The sequence below is a fragment of the Megalobrama amblycephala genome, linkage group LG9 (genome assembly GCF_018812025.1).
Source record: "Megalobrama amblycephala isolate DHTTF-2021 linkage group LG9, ASM1881202v1, whole genome shotgun sequence".
Lineage (NCBI taxonomy): Eukaryota > Metazoa > Chordata > Actinopteri > Cypriniformes > Xenocyprididae > Megalobrama > Megalobrama amblycephala.
Window position 1 is genome coordinate 34,879,862 of NC_063052.1, and position 13,904 is coordinate 34,893,765.

Below are 13,904 nucleotides of genomic sequence, written 5' to 3' on the forward strand. Positions count from 1 at the left end.
TCTAAGGGTGTTTTCACACCTATGGATCGCTTGTTTTGTTCCGAAGTTTAGGGACTAAATTTGTTACAATGTTTCATTTTCTTCTTGGTTCGGTTCGCTTTCACATGGCAACATTTCAAAGCGTACCAAAATGAGTTTAGGCAAGTCACATGCGAGTAAAACTGTCCTCTTATTGGTCAGAGTTTTCTCTGCCTCATCCATCAAAATAATGATTGAAAAGTTCACTCCATGAGCTTATTGTGGCTTTATTTGTAACTGTCGAGACACACGCAAACACTTTATAAATGTAGCCGTCTTTCCCGCTGTTAAATTATATGCTACATTCATATTAATGCTGCGGCAAATTCAAACGCACGCTCTTTCTCTCTCTCTGTCTGTCTCTGGTTTTCTAGCTCTGTCTAGTAGGTGACCTGTTGTCAGTGCGTCGAGAGAGACCATATAAATTTTATAATGAAGCAGCAGAGCGGGAATCAAGACTTCGTCGGGACAGCATTCTCGCACGGAGAAGTGCAATTACACAACAGAGGCGCTTGTTGGTTTTCAGTTATGGTAAATAATGTTGATCACTCACAGAATCAGACACTACCGCTTTTTATACCACACTTCCCGTTAGGAATTATGATATTGTTTGGTTCGTTGGTCCGTTAACTGGGTCGGATTGCTTTCACATCTCAAGCGAACCGCTCCAGAGTTCGTTTGAAAGCTTACCGAGACCACCCTTTGGTGCACACCTGAGTGCGATTGCTGCTTTCACACCTGCCCAAATGAACCACACCAAAGGGGGAAACGAACTCTGGTAAATGAGGCAGGTGTGAAAGCACCCTAAGTTTAGCTTCAAAGGGCATCTTCAACAACAGTATTCTATAAAAATTAAGACTATATTTTTTGCATTCCGATTCTGACATACAAAGGCACAACAAAACATTTTCCTTCTTCTTCTTGTTACCGCTATATTTCTGCCATCACTATGCATTCGCAGCTGCAAGTGACGTAACTGTGACGTCTGCTCCAAATTGGACTATAGGGCTGTGAAGAACAAGCTTTGGGCTTGTTGATGGAGTCGATCAACTCCATCTGTGTTTTGATCATTGTTCTGAATCTCATCCGGATGTTGAACAAAAATGCCAATTTTCTCAGCTTTTTGTTTAAAATGTTGCCTTTTTTTTATACGAAACTTACCCACTCATTTCTTTCACAGAAATCTGCAGTGAGCATTTAATCAATAGATACACGCCGTTATGTGTATTACATTTTTGTCTATCACAGTGTAGACTTTACAATAAATTTTATTGTTTTTATCCTGAGCTAATGATATTTATAAGCCGCCTTAAAAGATACCATCTTTTGTTCAAACTCTAAGGCAGTATCACGTGTCTTTCACTGTGAATACAATCCCATAATGCAGCGCAAAATCCTCAGTGAAACAATCCATATAATTCTGAAAATTATAAAACAAAATAGTTTCATTTTAAAAATAGTTTAAATAAAAGTACTCACATTTATTTATTTATTGTTTTCACCCTTAATAATATTATATCATCATGAAGGGATTCATTAACTCTTTCAGCTCGTTTTCCTCCCTCATAATCACAATCTCAAATAAACACACAAATGACACACATTCTATAAATAGATGTCCAGCTGTGGCGTCCTTCACAAGTTTGCCTAATATTGTCCAAAACTTCTTTTGATTTTGGACAAAGGGGTCTATAATTCCCAATGCATTTTCTCCTCTAACATTTAGTGTTTTTCAAGAATAATTTCTCTTTCCTCCCCTTAAAACATTTTTTCAAAACAACAAAAAAGAACAGCAGAGAAAACTTGGAGGTAGAAAAAAAATAAACTAAAAAAAACATAATAATAGTACAATCATAAACATACAAAATGAATAAAAAATAAACAAAATAATAACAATAATAATAATAATAAAAATAATAATTAAACAAAGCTCAACTTCCCTCATTCTTCTCTCTGCCATCCTTCTTTGGGGGTTTAAATAATCAATAACCTAAGATTAATACATTTCTCTAAATTAAACATTTTTATTGAAATAATTTAATTCTTTTAAATAAATAAATAAACTCCAAAAATTCAAAGAGGGAATTTAAACTCTTTAACCCTTATTAAATTAAATAGTTCATTCCACTTTTTCCCTCTTCATCCGTAATAATCATAAAAACCACTAAGTTCTCTCCTTCGTCTCCTCTTCATCCTTCTTTATTAATTATTAAGATTAATTTGATTGACTATTGACCTTATTCCTGACTAGCGTTTCGAATTATGGGTTCCACTTCCGGTTTGGGGAACTTCCATTCAAAAAGACTGAAACTAATCGTTTCAAATTATAATCATAAGGTTGTCCTACAAATGAGCTGTCAGTTTTTCTTTCATGTTTTATTTTCAGACATCATGAGAATTACGTAACGCTTGGTATTTTAACGTAACATGTTGTAACAAGAATATCTATGGCAAGAGCTCTTTTCAGTTTTCAGCAGATGCTTTCTATCCTCGTGATTATTTTCTTTTGTCCCTTTGCATTCCACTGTAACAGTATGAAAAAGGACAACATATGCTGCACATTTGTGGTCTGTTCTCCCGATATAATTTACGATATATCCATCCCATTAGTAATTCACTGGAATGCACGAAGAATCTCTCGTTTTTCTCCTCAAAACCTCAAAAGTCTCTTTCCAGGTTTGTTTTCACAGGTACATACAATTTATTAAAATGGAAATCACTTTGAAATAGTATCACGCAATGCTGAAGTTCATGAACATATTTATTAAGGCAACGTATATTACATAACGCAGATATATATATCACTATAGTTATGTTCAACCCGTCCGTTATTGCTGTGGAAAGAATCACGCTTTTTCATGGCCTTTTGAAAGTAAATGGACTTTTAAAAGTGTAAAAGCATCAACAAGGTAATGTTCGTTGGTTGAAGGGTGAGTAGAATAATGTCATCTCATTGTACCCAGTTTAAAAATAAAATGCATTACTACGTTCATAGAGCAAGTATATCACTGACTGTCTACAGCTTAACGGAAGTTACTCCCATAATTCGCGCAAAGCGTCATGGGGCGTAGGAATAAGGTGGATATATTTTCTAATTGATCAGTTTTTTGCAGATGATAAACTCAAAAACATTCCATAGAATTTTACTGACAGAATTCAAACTCCAACTGAAACTTCAACTGTCAAAAAATTCAAACATAAACACACACACACACACACACACACACACACACACACACCTAACACACCTTGTCACTTCAGAGTCATCTGCTCTCTGGTGTCAAGAAACTGTCTTTCTACTGTCTCCATCAGTTTATAGTTGTGATGTCCACCATATGATGCATGATAGAAACACAAGACGAGATGAATATACAAACTCTTGTCAGACTTCACTCAACAGAAGCTCGCTAAGCATACAGACAAAACCAAACAAACCCAGAGCATGGATCGAAAACAGACCTCAATAATAGATCAAAGATGTCTGCTGTGCTGTTATACAACAATAGTGAAGGATACAAGAGTGTTAAAGAAGAAAAAATAGATGAACAGGGACGGGAATCGTAAAGAATTTAACAATTCTGTTTCTGACACACAGTTCCAGTTCATTAATCGATCCATTAATGATTCTTTAAGAATAATTGATCCTAACTAGAATCAACAAACATACTAAACAAAAACAATACTACAGCAGCACAGAGTATTTCAGTTCAGCGTCTGTCAGCATCAGTGGAAGATGAACCGACTGAAACAAATATCAGAAATCATTCGCTTCCTTTTTGTAAGAAAAGAAACCAGTTCTGTTTTAGAGACAGAGAAAAAGTGAAACGGTTTGAGCAGAGAAGGTTCAGATGAGCTGAAGTGATGTGACAGGACGTCCTGCTGAATCAAATCATGACTGATTCCTCAAACAATCGATTTTATATGAATCACAGGAGCTTCACGACATCAAGCGTGTTTTATATTGTATCTCCGTCTCTGTCGTGGTTCCTCAGAATAAGATTGTTCTTCTGTGGTTGATTCAGCCGCTGCTGAAGCTCAGGGCCGGTTGCATGAAAGCCCTTAAGTTAAGAAATCCCTTAGTTGGTTAAGGGTATCCTAAGTGAAACATGGGTTGCAAGAAAAAAACCTTAAGGCTGTCACTAAATATTTCCCTTAATTGCTTAATTATTCCCTTAAGTTCTGCTATGTGTTGCAACAAAGTCCTTAGTAATCATTTAGCAATAAAAAATGAAGGGATCAAAACAGGTCCCTCAAGTCATCTGCTGAACTCAAACACGATGGATGATTTCATGTTAACTGAGGATGAGGAAGTACTGATGTGTATTTTTAGCGATCGAAATAAGCCTGTTGAAAGTATGACGTGAAACAGAAGTATTGTAACGAAATAAAACTGAATGAACAGCGTTTTCATATTTTGATCACGTCCATATGCACTTGAATTAACTATCTCATGCCAGGCTTTTGTCTTGTGCGCAAGAGTGACTGATTATAGCGGCAGGCTTCGGTGTTTCCCTTCTTTAAAAAACTAAAAAATAAAAAAAAGAATAGCTTTTTTATCCTTAGTCCAGTTTGGTTTATATTTTTTAGCGCACAGGACTAACGTTAGGCATCGAGCCGTGCCGCATAAAGGTCACCGAACGCATCATTCAGTGAATAATCGCCAAACAGGCAAAGTGGCGTCGATGCGCGAGTACAATACAATAACAATGAGTCGGACTAATATAATGTAATTTAATGGAAAACTATGCGAGTGTCGCGGCAGGATTTTGAGTGTCGTAGCTGTACTCATATAAACACTGTGCTTGAATTTTAGTTTGCTCTGTGTCGTCCGTCAGGCTCCTTTAATAATCTCCATCACTCAAGTATTGCAGAACAGTTGTTTAGTAAATGTTAAACTTGTTTAAAAGTCAGTGGTCCGTTATGTTTTGTTTATTGTGGGAGATTTCGTAACTATAGCAACTGCTTCTCCATCGCCGTGTTTTGCCAGAAAATATCGCGAAATGCTTAGTATGAACACTTAGTGAAGACGTTTGTTGCAACACTCTTTGCCTCAGGGATTTTTTCCCCTCAGGGATACCCTTACTGAAGAGGTTTCATGCAACCGGGCCCAGGATCAGATGTGATTCGTCAGATGTCAGGGATGAGAACTGATCAACCTTCATTCTGCTTCTCTAATAAGAGCAAAGCAGCCCCTCGGGCTGCTTTGCTCTTATTAGAGAAGCAGAATGAAGGTTGATCAGTTATTTGTTGTTGATCAGAAGGTCCAGTTGCTCTGAGTCATTCTCAGTGCTGACAGCTGTCCGTCATCCTCACAGCATCAGATCTCTGAATCATGAGGGTTTTGGTCTTTCTGTCAGCAGACGCTCTGACTGTTGTGTTTGATTGAACTGACAACAATTCACTCATTTCTTTCACAGAAATCTGTAGTGAGCGTTTAATCAGTAGATACACGCCGTTATGTGTGTTACGTTTTTTGTCTATCACGGTGTAAAGTTTACATTAGATTCTACTGTTTTTATACTGAGCTAATGATATTTTCTATAGCCTACCCTTAAAACCTAAACTTAAAGGGTTAGTTCATTCAATAATGAGAGTTTTGTTATCAATTCCTCACTCTCATGTTGTTCCAAAATAATATTTATGCCGCCTTATAAGATATCATCTTTTGGACAAATTTTAAGGCAGAATCACATGACTTTCACTGTGAATACAATCCCATAATGCACTGCAAAATCCTCAGTGAAACAATCCATATAATTCTAAAAATTATAAAACAAAATAGTTTCATAGAATTAAAAACTGATTATTTTACCCAATATTTGTGTATGCATGTTTATGTTTATTAGAGTTTCACATTTGGCAATATGCTAACGATAAACTAAATCAATTGTGAGTTACACACTTGAGCAGAGCTGTTTTTATGATGCATGTGTCGCTGCCTATGTAGTGCTTTCCAAATCAGTCACTTATGAGGTTCTGTTTCATTTCGGATGCTGTCTATGTAGACTGGAAGTCAGAGCACTAGGTTTACATCAGAGTCCAGATGAGCACTAGTGAATCAGAGCAGGACAGTTGAGCAGCAGCGCTCGTCTCTCTTATATGTTGTTTTAGACGCTGTTACTGAGAATCACCACCAGACCTGATAACTGCCTTAACCAGCAGATCCAGAACTAGACCAGCACTAACCTACAGAAACAAACAGATCCAGTGTTTGAATTCATGCAGATCTAAGCTGGTCTCAACAGGGTTTTCATTGTATCTGAGTGTGAATGAGCTCGACAGAACACAACTGAACTTCAGAAGAGAGACAGACACAGAGAGACAGACAGCTGCCAGATTCACAGGAGATGATCAGCTCATAAATGAATGACAAACTGTCATGATGTTTGAAATGCATTTAGTTCAGATGTCACATGACACTCACAGACTATTGTGTGCTCAAGATGAGAACAGACGCCACTGTTCCCAAAACACTGATGCCAAACATTAGATATATAAAGACGTTCACTCGTATTACTATGATTGGGAGAAAGTGCAAAGCGCAATATGGCAGAATAAGTCCCGCCTTCTAAGTAAAAGAGCCAATCATCAATCGCTAAAGTCATTACATCACTGCAGCTGGTGCTATAGAAACAGTCAGTGTTTATGACTGCACATGTGCATCGGCTGCTCCAGCCTGAAAAATGCAGTTTTTTTTTCTTGATCTGAGCATTTAGAAACAAAATTTATGAGACATCTGTTGTCAGATTTCATTGGTGATTTTAAATATGAAGTTTAATCGTAAGCTTGGTGAACAGCTTTGGAAAATGCGATGTTTCCCCATTCAAAGAGAGAGGAGCTGCAGTCACATGACTGAAAGAGCTGGGCTGCGTTCAGCCCCGACAAAACGTTGCAAAACGTTTTTTTAAACGGAAACGGTGGTGCGTTGAACACCCCGTTCTGATGACACAAGTGCTGACACTACGGCAGCTGAGAAGGCCATTCTTTGTGTTCTTTTTGAAGACTTTTCAGAGCCTGATGAAATCGGTATAAATACGTGTTTAATACTGCAAAATACGCTCAATATTACAGTCACTGCCCTTGCCGTCCAGAATAAAAGAGAACATCCCAATCGAGTGAAGGGATTTATGGAATTGTCTAATTATTGTGATGCAACATTTGCCTCACATTTCAGGATGAAAAGACAAACATTTCAGGTCAAGGATAGGCTAATCCACTTCTTCCCTCCTGAGTATTAGGCTTATCATTATTGATATATCACTATTGTTGTGCTATGGTATTGTAATATTTACCATTATATAATCAGAGGAGTATAGAAAAGTTTATTAAAGTGTCACTTCACAATACAATAGCAATATATATAAGTATAGTATTTATATGTTACATTAATATCCATTGTGCGAGCTGTCTCTTTAATACAGCGTGGTTTATATACATCTTGCCGCTGATTGGGCTGACATTTCTGACACACCCACCAAACAAGAGAAAACGTATCTCAAACCTGTTGCACACCGTTTCCAGGAAACATGTCGTTCAACCCGGAAACCGTAGCAAAACGTTGCGCACCGGTTTGAGCTTGAACGTGCCCCTGCTGAGAGGCGATTCAAAGATGGCCACCGAGTGAAATGACTTTTCTGAAAGAGACTTTGCTGATGCAGAACACTGAACTGCTACAACAGCACAACATGTTTCCATGGTTACTGTACGTTCATCAGCTGATCCTCTGTGAAGATCTGTAACTGTGTGTGTGTGTGTGTGTGTGTGTGTGTGTGTGTGTGTGCTCATGTTGTACAACTATTTGTACAGGAATCTAACACCAATGTCATTTTCAGTAAGATGATTAATTATTTATTATTATTATTCCATCCTGAAGCTCTTAAGATTGTGATCAGTGTTTCCTGTTGATTTTGTTCTGCTGAGCAAAACCAGTTTCTAAAACACTCTCATCTTTTGAGCAGAAACCACAACAAACCAGTTTAACACAAATGAATTAATAAAATATACATTAATAATAATGATTGATTATACTTATTTATACAATTATTTCACTAAAATACATATGATTAAATAAAATATAATTAATAATACATTAATTAATATAGAGCCGGTTGTTATTTTTGTGTTGATTTCTTGAAAAGATAAAAGTATGAAGATCCTCCAGTAGTCGATCAAGTGCTGCTGATTTACTCTGTTTTACTGTGGTAAAATCACTCTTCAACAGTGAGAAGAGTCTTAATAAGTATGATATCCTATTTAAGTTTATTAATTTATTATATACTTTATTATGTCTTTCAGTTCAAGCTCATTTAATAGTTATACAAATGAACATTTCCTTTAAAGACATAATATTTTAGTTGTTTCTTACTTTTCCTTCTTCATTTTCTTCCTTTCACATTTTCATCTTTTGTGATAATACCATCACCAACACATACAAAATAAATAATAAATAAATAAGAATAAACAAATAAATAATAATTAGAACAATAAACAATACATACACAATTAAACACTTTTACATACAAAAATAGGAGGAAAAAAAAGAAAATAAAAAAATACAAGAAATACAAAATACACAAAAAAGAAACATTCACATATTCATATCAAACTCTTATAATGACACCTAATTCCTAATAAGTAATTAAGTTGGCTTGAAAGATTAGAAGAGATTTAAGATTATTATTATTATTATTATTATTATTAGACTAAAATTACTAAATGCTACTCCTCCTAGACTGTTCAAGCTACAACCACCAAACTCAGACTAGACTTTCACTGTTCTGACTTAGTGTGCCTTTTCTTTTGATTTTGGACAAAGGGGTCTCCAAATTCCCAATGCATTTACTTCCCTAACATTTAGTGATTTTCAACTGTAAGAATAATTTCTCTTTCCTCCCCTTAAATCATTTTTACAAAACAACAAAAAAGAAAACGAGAGAAAACTTGGAGAGGTAGAAAAAAAAATAAACCAAGAAAAAAAAACATAATAGTACAATCATAAACATACAAAATGAATAAAAAATAAACAAAAATAATAATAACAGTAATAATAATAATAATAACTAAACAAAGCTGAACTTCCCTCATCCTTCATTCCATCATCCTTCTTTGGGGATTATATAATCAGTAAGATTAATACATTTCTCTAAATTAAACATTTTTATTGAAATAATTTCATTCTTTTAAGTAAAAAAAGAAATTAAAGGGAATTTAAACTCTTTAACCCTTATTAAATTATATAGTTCATTCCAATTTTTCCCTCTTCAACCGTAATAATAATAAAAATCACTAAACAAAACTTCCCTCCTAAGTTCCCTCCTTAGTTTTCCCTCCATCCTTCTTTATTAATTATTAAGATTATTAATTAGGATTTTTAATTTTATTGACTATATCATTTATAACTGATCAGACTAAAGAACAGATCTACGTGAAGGAGGAATGCTGAGCGCCACGTGAACTAACAGTTTTCAGCAGATGATAAACTCACAAACATTCCATAGAATTTCACTGACAGAATTCAAACTCCAACTGAAACTCCAACTGTCAAAAAATTCAAATGTAAACACACACACACACACACACACACACACACACACACACACACACACACACACACACACACACACACACACACACACACACACATCTAACTGTTTTGAGATCAGTCAAATGCAGATATGGTTTGATTTTAATATCATGTAATCAGAGTCGGTCTCTTCAGAGTCATCTGCTCTCTGCTGTTTATAGTTGTGATGTTTGTTCGCCATATGATGCATGATAGAAACACAAGACGAGATGAATATGCAAACTCACATCAGACTTTACTCAACAAAAGCTCCTAAGCGTACAGACATAACCAAACAAACCCAGAGCATGGATCGAAAACAGACCTCAATAATATATCAAAGATGTCTTCTTTTCAAGCCAAATTCAAAATTCTAACTTTACTCATCTAATTATATCCGCTTGTTAAGTCGTGACGTAACAAACGCCGTTTCCGGGTCCAAGCCTCAACTCATTTCACTTGAGAATGCTATCGACGGCCGTTTATGAGCGCTATTTATTCATATTAAACATCAATCATTTTAAAAAGTTAAACATTTTAAATACTTACAGTGTACATGACAGTCTCCGTGCTCACAGCGTCACAGACATTAATATTTTAACGATTTATTAAAGATGAATCATTGTCTGGCCATCTGGAATTTTGGTATGGAGATAAAGGTTATGATTATAATTTCTTTGTAGTATTACACCACATCGTGTGTGTATATTAGCACCATTTGTTGTTTTCTTCAGGTATGAGATAGAGCGTTAGGACCCGGAAGCGCTGCCGCGTGACGTCAGACTTAACAACCGAATTTTCTTCATGGGGGAAAAAAATTAGATCTGTACTGAAGCTTTTGAAACATGTTAGCTGTGTGTGCTCTGTGATGGATGATGGCTAAGTTTGTATCATGTGAGTGAGGACAAACCTTTCCAACAGTTCTCATACAGACCACCTCAAATCCATCCTCCAGAGCAGGGGAGCAGAGCAGCAGCAGCTGGATTGTGGCACATTCATTAATTCTTTTACTCTGACCATAAACAAAGAAAAGCTGCTCTTCTATCTAGAATCTAGTAACATGAGATAGTCAAAGGTGAAATAGGTCCCAGTTTCCACAGTATACAAGATTTAAGATTTTAAAAAAAATAAATAGTAAATATAAATACTGGGAAGCACACACAAGCTGGGTATTATGTAGATTGGTGTAATCACAGAGGCAGTGGAACAGCTAAGACACCTGAACACTAATAATACAACTTACCCTGATTGTGGCCATTGGCAGACAGTCAGAAAGATGACAGTTTCTGAACACAACATACCAAGCATATCACTACTAATAAAGAAAGCTGGCAGAAAATTAAAAAGTAATAATGTATAAATAGAAATTATTACTTGTAGACTTACTGATATTTTTTTTTTTATTCGTTTGATTTTTGTACAAAAATAATGTATTTGTTTTACCAGACTCAATGAATCCATTTCATCTTTATGCTTGTGGCATAATTTGGATAACTGAGGGTTTTTTCTCTAATTGGACGCCTCTCAAACTTCTATTTACATAATAAGCTTTTGTTTTCCTCAGGTGTGCACACAGTCCAGAATATGTACGGTTGTGATTGGGATGATGAGACTGGAGCCACAAATGGTTTTGATCAGTATGGATTTGATGGAGAAGATTTCTTGGCTCTGCATTTGAAGGAATTGAGATGGGTTTCCCCGGTGCAGCAAGGATCCCTAACCCAGCAGAAATGGAATGATGACAAAGCTCAACTTGAGTTTTACAAACAGTACTATGAGAACCAGTGTATTGAGTGGCTGAAGAAGTATTTGCAGTATGGAAAGAGCAGCCTAGAGAAGACAGGTAGATTTATTTTATCTAGTAATGAGCACATACATCTTGCTCAGATGCTGAGCTAAAGGGTGTGTCAAGAATCAAACATGACATGTTAAAGCTCTCTCTCCATCTTCAGTCTCTCCTCAGGTGTCTCTGTTGCAGAAGTCTTCCTCTTCTTCAGTGTTGTGTCATGCTACAGGTTTTTACCCCAGTGGAGTAACAATCTCCTGGATGAAAAATGGACAAGACCATTATGAGAATGTGGATCTTGGTGAACCTCTTCCCAATGAGGACGGAACCTTCCAGAAGACGAGCACCCTCAAAGTAACACCTGATGAGTGGAAGAACAACGAGTTCAGCTGTGTGGTGGAACATCAGGGTAAAACCATCACAGAGATACTGAAAGATGGTAAGATCTTAATTAACTATGATAAGAATGATTGTTTTGATGAGTAGACCAGGAAACTATAAAATGTTCATGGAAATAATTTTGCTTACAAACTTGTTCAGAAATGTGTTATAGTATGACATATTCAATATTCTGTTAGATTATACTGATGAACTGCAGACATCAACACAGTTTTTGCATTTGTATTAGCTGAAATGTTCCACTTCTACAGTTTCTACAGGGCTCTTTAATAATCTGATGTTTTCTTCTAATCATTTTTCAGATTCTGTTCCCATTGGCATCATTGTTGCAGTTGTTGTTGCTGTCCTGTTGGTTGTCAGTGGTGTTGTTGGGTTTGTGGTGTATCGTAAAAAGAAAGGTGAGACATTGTCTCATATTTTATCATTATCTCTATATTGATTATATTGTAAATTTCACACATTTGTGTACTGCTCTGATGGATGAAATAACTGAACTTACAGTCCACCTCTCTGGTTGTTTTTCAGGCTTTAAACCTGTTCCTCAGGAACGTAAGTTCCTCATAATCTCTTTTTGATACATGTGCATGAATAACAGATGGGTCTAGCCATTGATCACTACAAATTATGTACCATGATCATATTTCAATCTATTAAGTAGTGTTAAGTAATGTAAATTCATGTAATAAATCAAAATAGAGTTTGTGTCTACAATATTTATCTCTAATGTAACTAAAACTAATATGACATTTAGATTAGCACAGATGGCATTACATATTTATAGTTTTCTAGGAGCTGCTGTTGTTGATGTTGTTTTTGCTGTTGTAATTTTCTTTTTCTGTTGTAGAATCTGATGATGGTTCAAACAAATCCTAATGCATGGAAGATGTAAGTGTGTGATATTATTATTATTTTATCAGTGCAGCTGTCAGTCATGTAAAATTAATGAAATGTAATATGTTTTTGCCATTTTAGGAAACCAGATGAGTATGAGAGATGATGTTGGAAAAAAAAGAAGCTTATCCTGCTGTACATCTTGCTTCCAAAACTACATGTAAACACACACATGGTGTGATTGATCTGTCTTATAGTTCTACAATAATTACATCTAAAAGTTAAGTTTTTGTTTCTTCACACTGTTCATCATTTGGTTTTCATTCACTTTGTGAACTTGTTCGCTTTAACAAAGAAATATGACACATTGATCACTGAACCTAAATTGAAAAATGTGTACTTCTTTTTAGTGACAAAAAAACAAAACAAATTATTTGCAAGATTGATTGATTCGTACATTTGTGATATATCAGTACTGATTATAAAAAAATAATTCACTTGTAATTGGGATTTTCCAATCAGTTAAACTACCAATATGTAGACTTTGCATTTTATTACTTATATGAGGTTAATGGGTTTGTTCTGTATGTATATTTCCTTCATTTGTGGTTTAAATGATTTAGATAAGCTGTACTACAGAATAATTGATTCTTGTTAAAATGTATGTTAAACTTTTACATGAATATCTGAACAGTACAATATAAAATATAATTTTAATAATAAAGTAAAATATATTTTCCTTTATTTGAGTAACGTACATCTAAATTAAGTTACATAAATGTTTTTGTAAATTGGTTGCCTTCAATTATGTGGTTTGATTCTTTTGAAATAAACCTCACAAAAAGGAGCAAATGGTGAATGCCTATCTTTTTTTTTTTGAACAATGTGTTTATTGTTTTTTTTTTTTTTTTAATTATACAAGACAGGTAACGGAAACACATGTCCAATTTGTCAGTTATTTCCCACCCCAACAATAGAACACATCACTCATTCCTCCCATATAGAAATACACAAAAGTCTCAAACAAGAAACAATCTAAATGCAAAACAGATATCGCAAGGTACCCAAAAAACAAATATACATAACTGTACTTTACACATAAGTTACATTTTCCTGCAAAATACAAAACGACACAGAAACTAACAAACACTCATACAAAGTTACATCTCCTGTAATAAATGACCAATATTATTGTTGTTAATGTAGTAGTTAAATGGCTTCCATATTTCTTCATATACACCCATTTTGTTCTTAATAAAATATGTTATTTTTTCCATGGCCATACACTGCATCATGGCATTAATCCAC

General features: G+C 35.1%; 1 protein-coding gene and 1 long non-coding RNA gene across 2 annotated transcripts; both read left to right on the plus strand.

The window, feature by feature from the left end:
* Positions 1 to 272: 272 nt before the first annotated feature.
* Positions 273 to 3,529, plus strand: LOC125275808. The gene is made up of 2 exons (XR_007186512.1): positions 273 to 735; positions 810 to 3,529. It is a non-coding gene; the product is annotated as an uncharacterized LOC125275808 (long non-coding RNA).
* A 6,926-nt stretch (positions 3,530 to 10,455) lies between these two features.
* On the plus strand, positions 10,456 to 13,448 carry LOC125276256 (major histocompatibility complex class I-related gene protein-like). The gene is made up of 7 exons (XM_048203760.1): positions 10,456 to 10,463; positions 11,080 to 11,423; positions 11,533 to 11,805; positions 12,068 to 12,163; positions 12,291 to 12,314; positions 12,610 to 12,650; positions 12,738 to 13,448. Exons 1-6 carry the CDS (start codon positions 10,456 to 10,458, stop codon positions 12,636 to 12,638), a joined length of 774 nt encoding a protein of 257 aa, XP_048059717.1. The 3' UTR covers positions 12,639 to 12,650; positions 12,738 to 13,448.
* The last annotated feature ends 456 nt before the right edge of the window (positions 13,449 to 13,904 follow it).

Excerpts from the sequence above, each read along its gene's own strand:
- LOC125276256 (XM_048203760.1), top strand. Across the intron at positions 11,424-11,532 it reads GAGCAGCCTAGAGAAGACAG|TCTCTCCTCAGGTGTCTCTG; the intron begins GTAGATTTATTT and ends CTCCATCTTCAG. Across the intron at positions 12,315-12,609 it reads TAAACCTGTTCCTCAGGAAC|AATCTGATGATGGTTCAAAC; the intron begins GTAAGTTCCTCA and ends TTTCTGTTGTAG.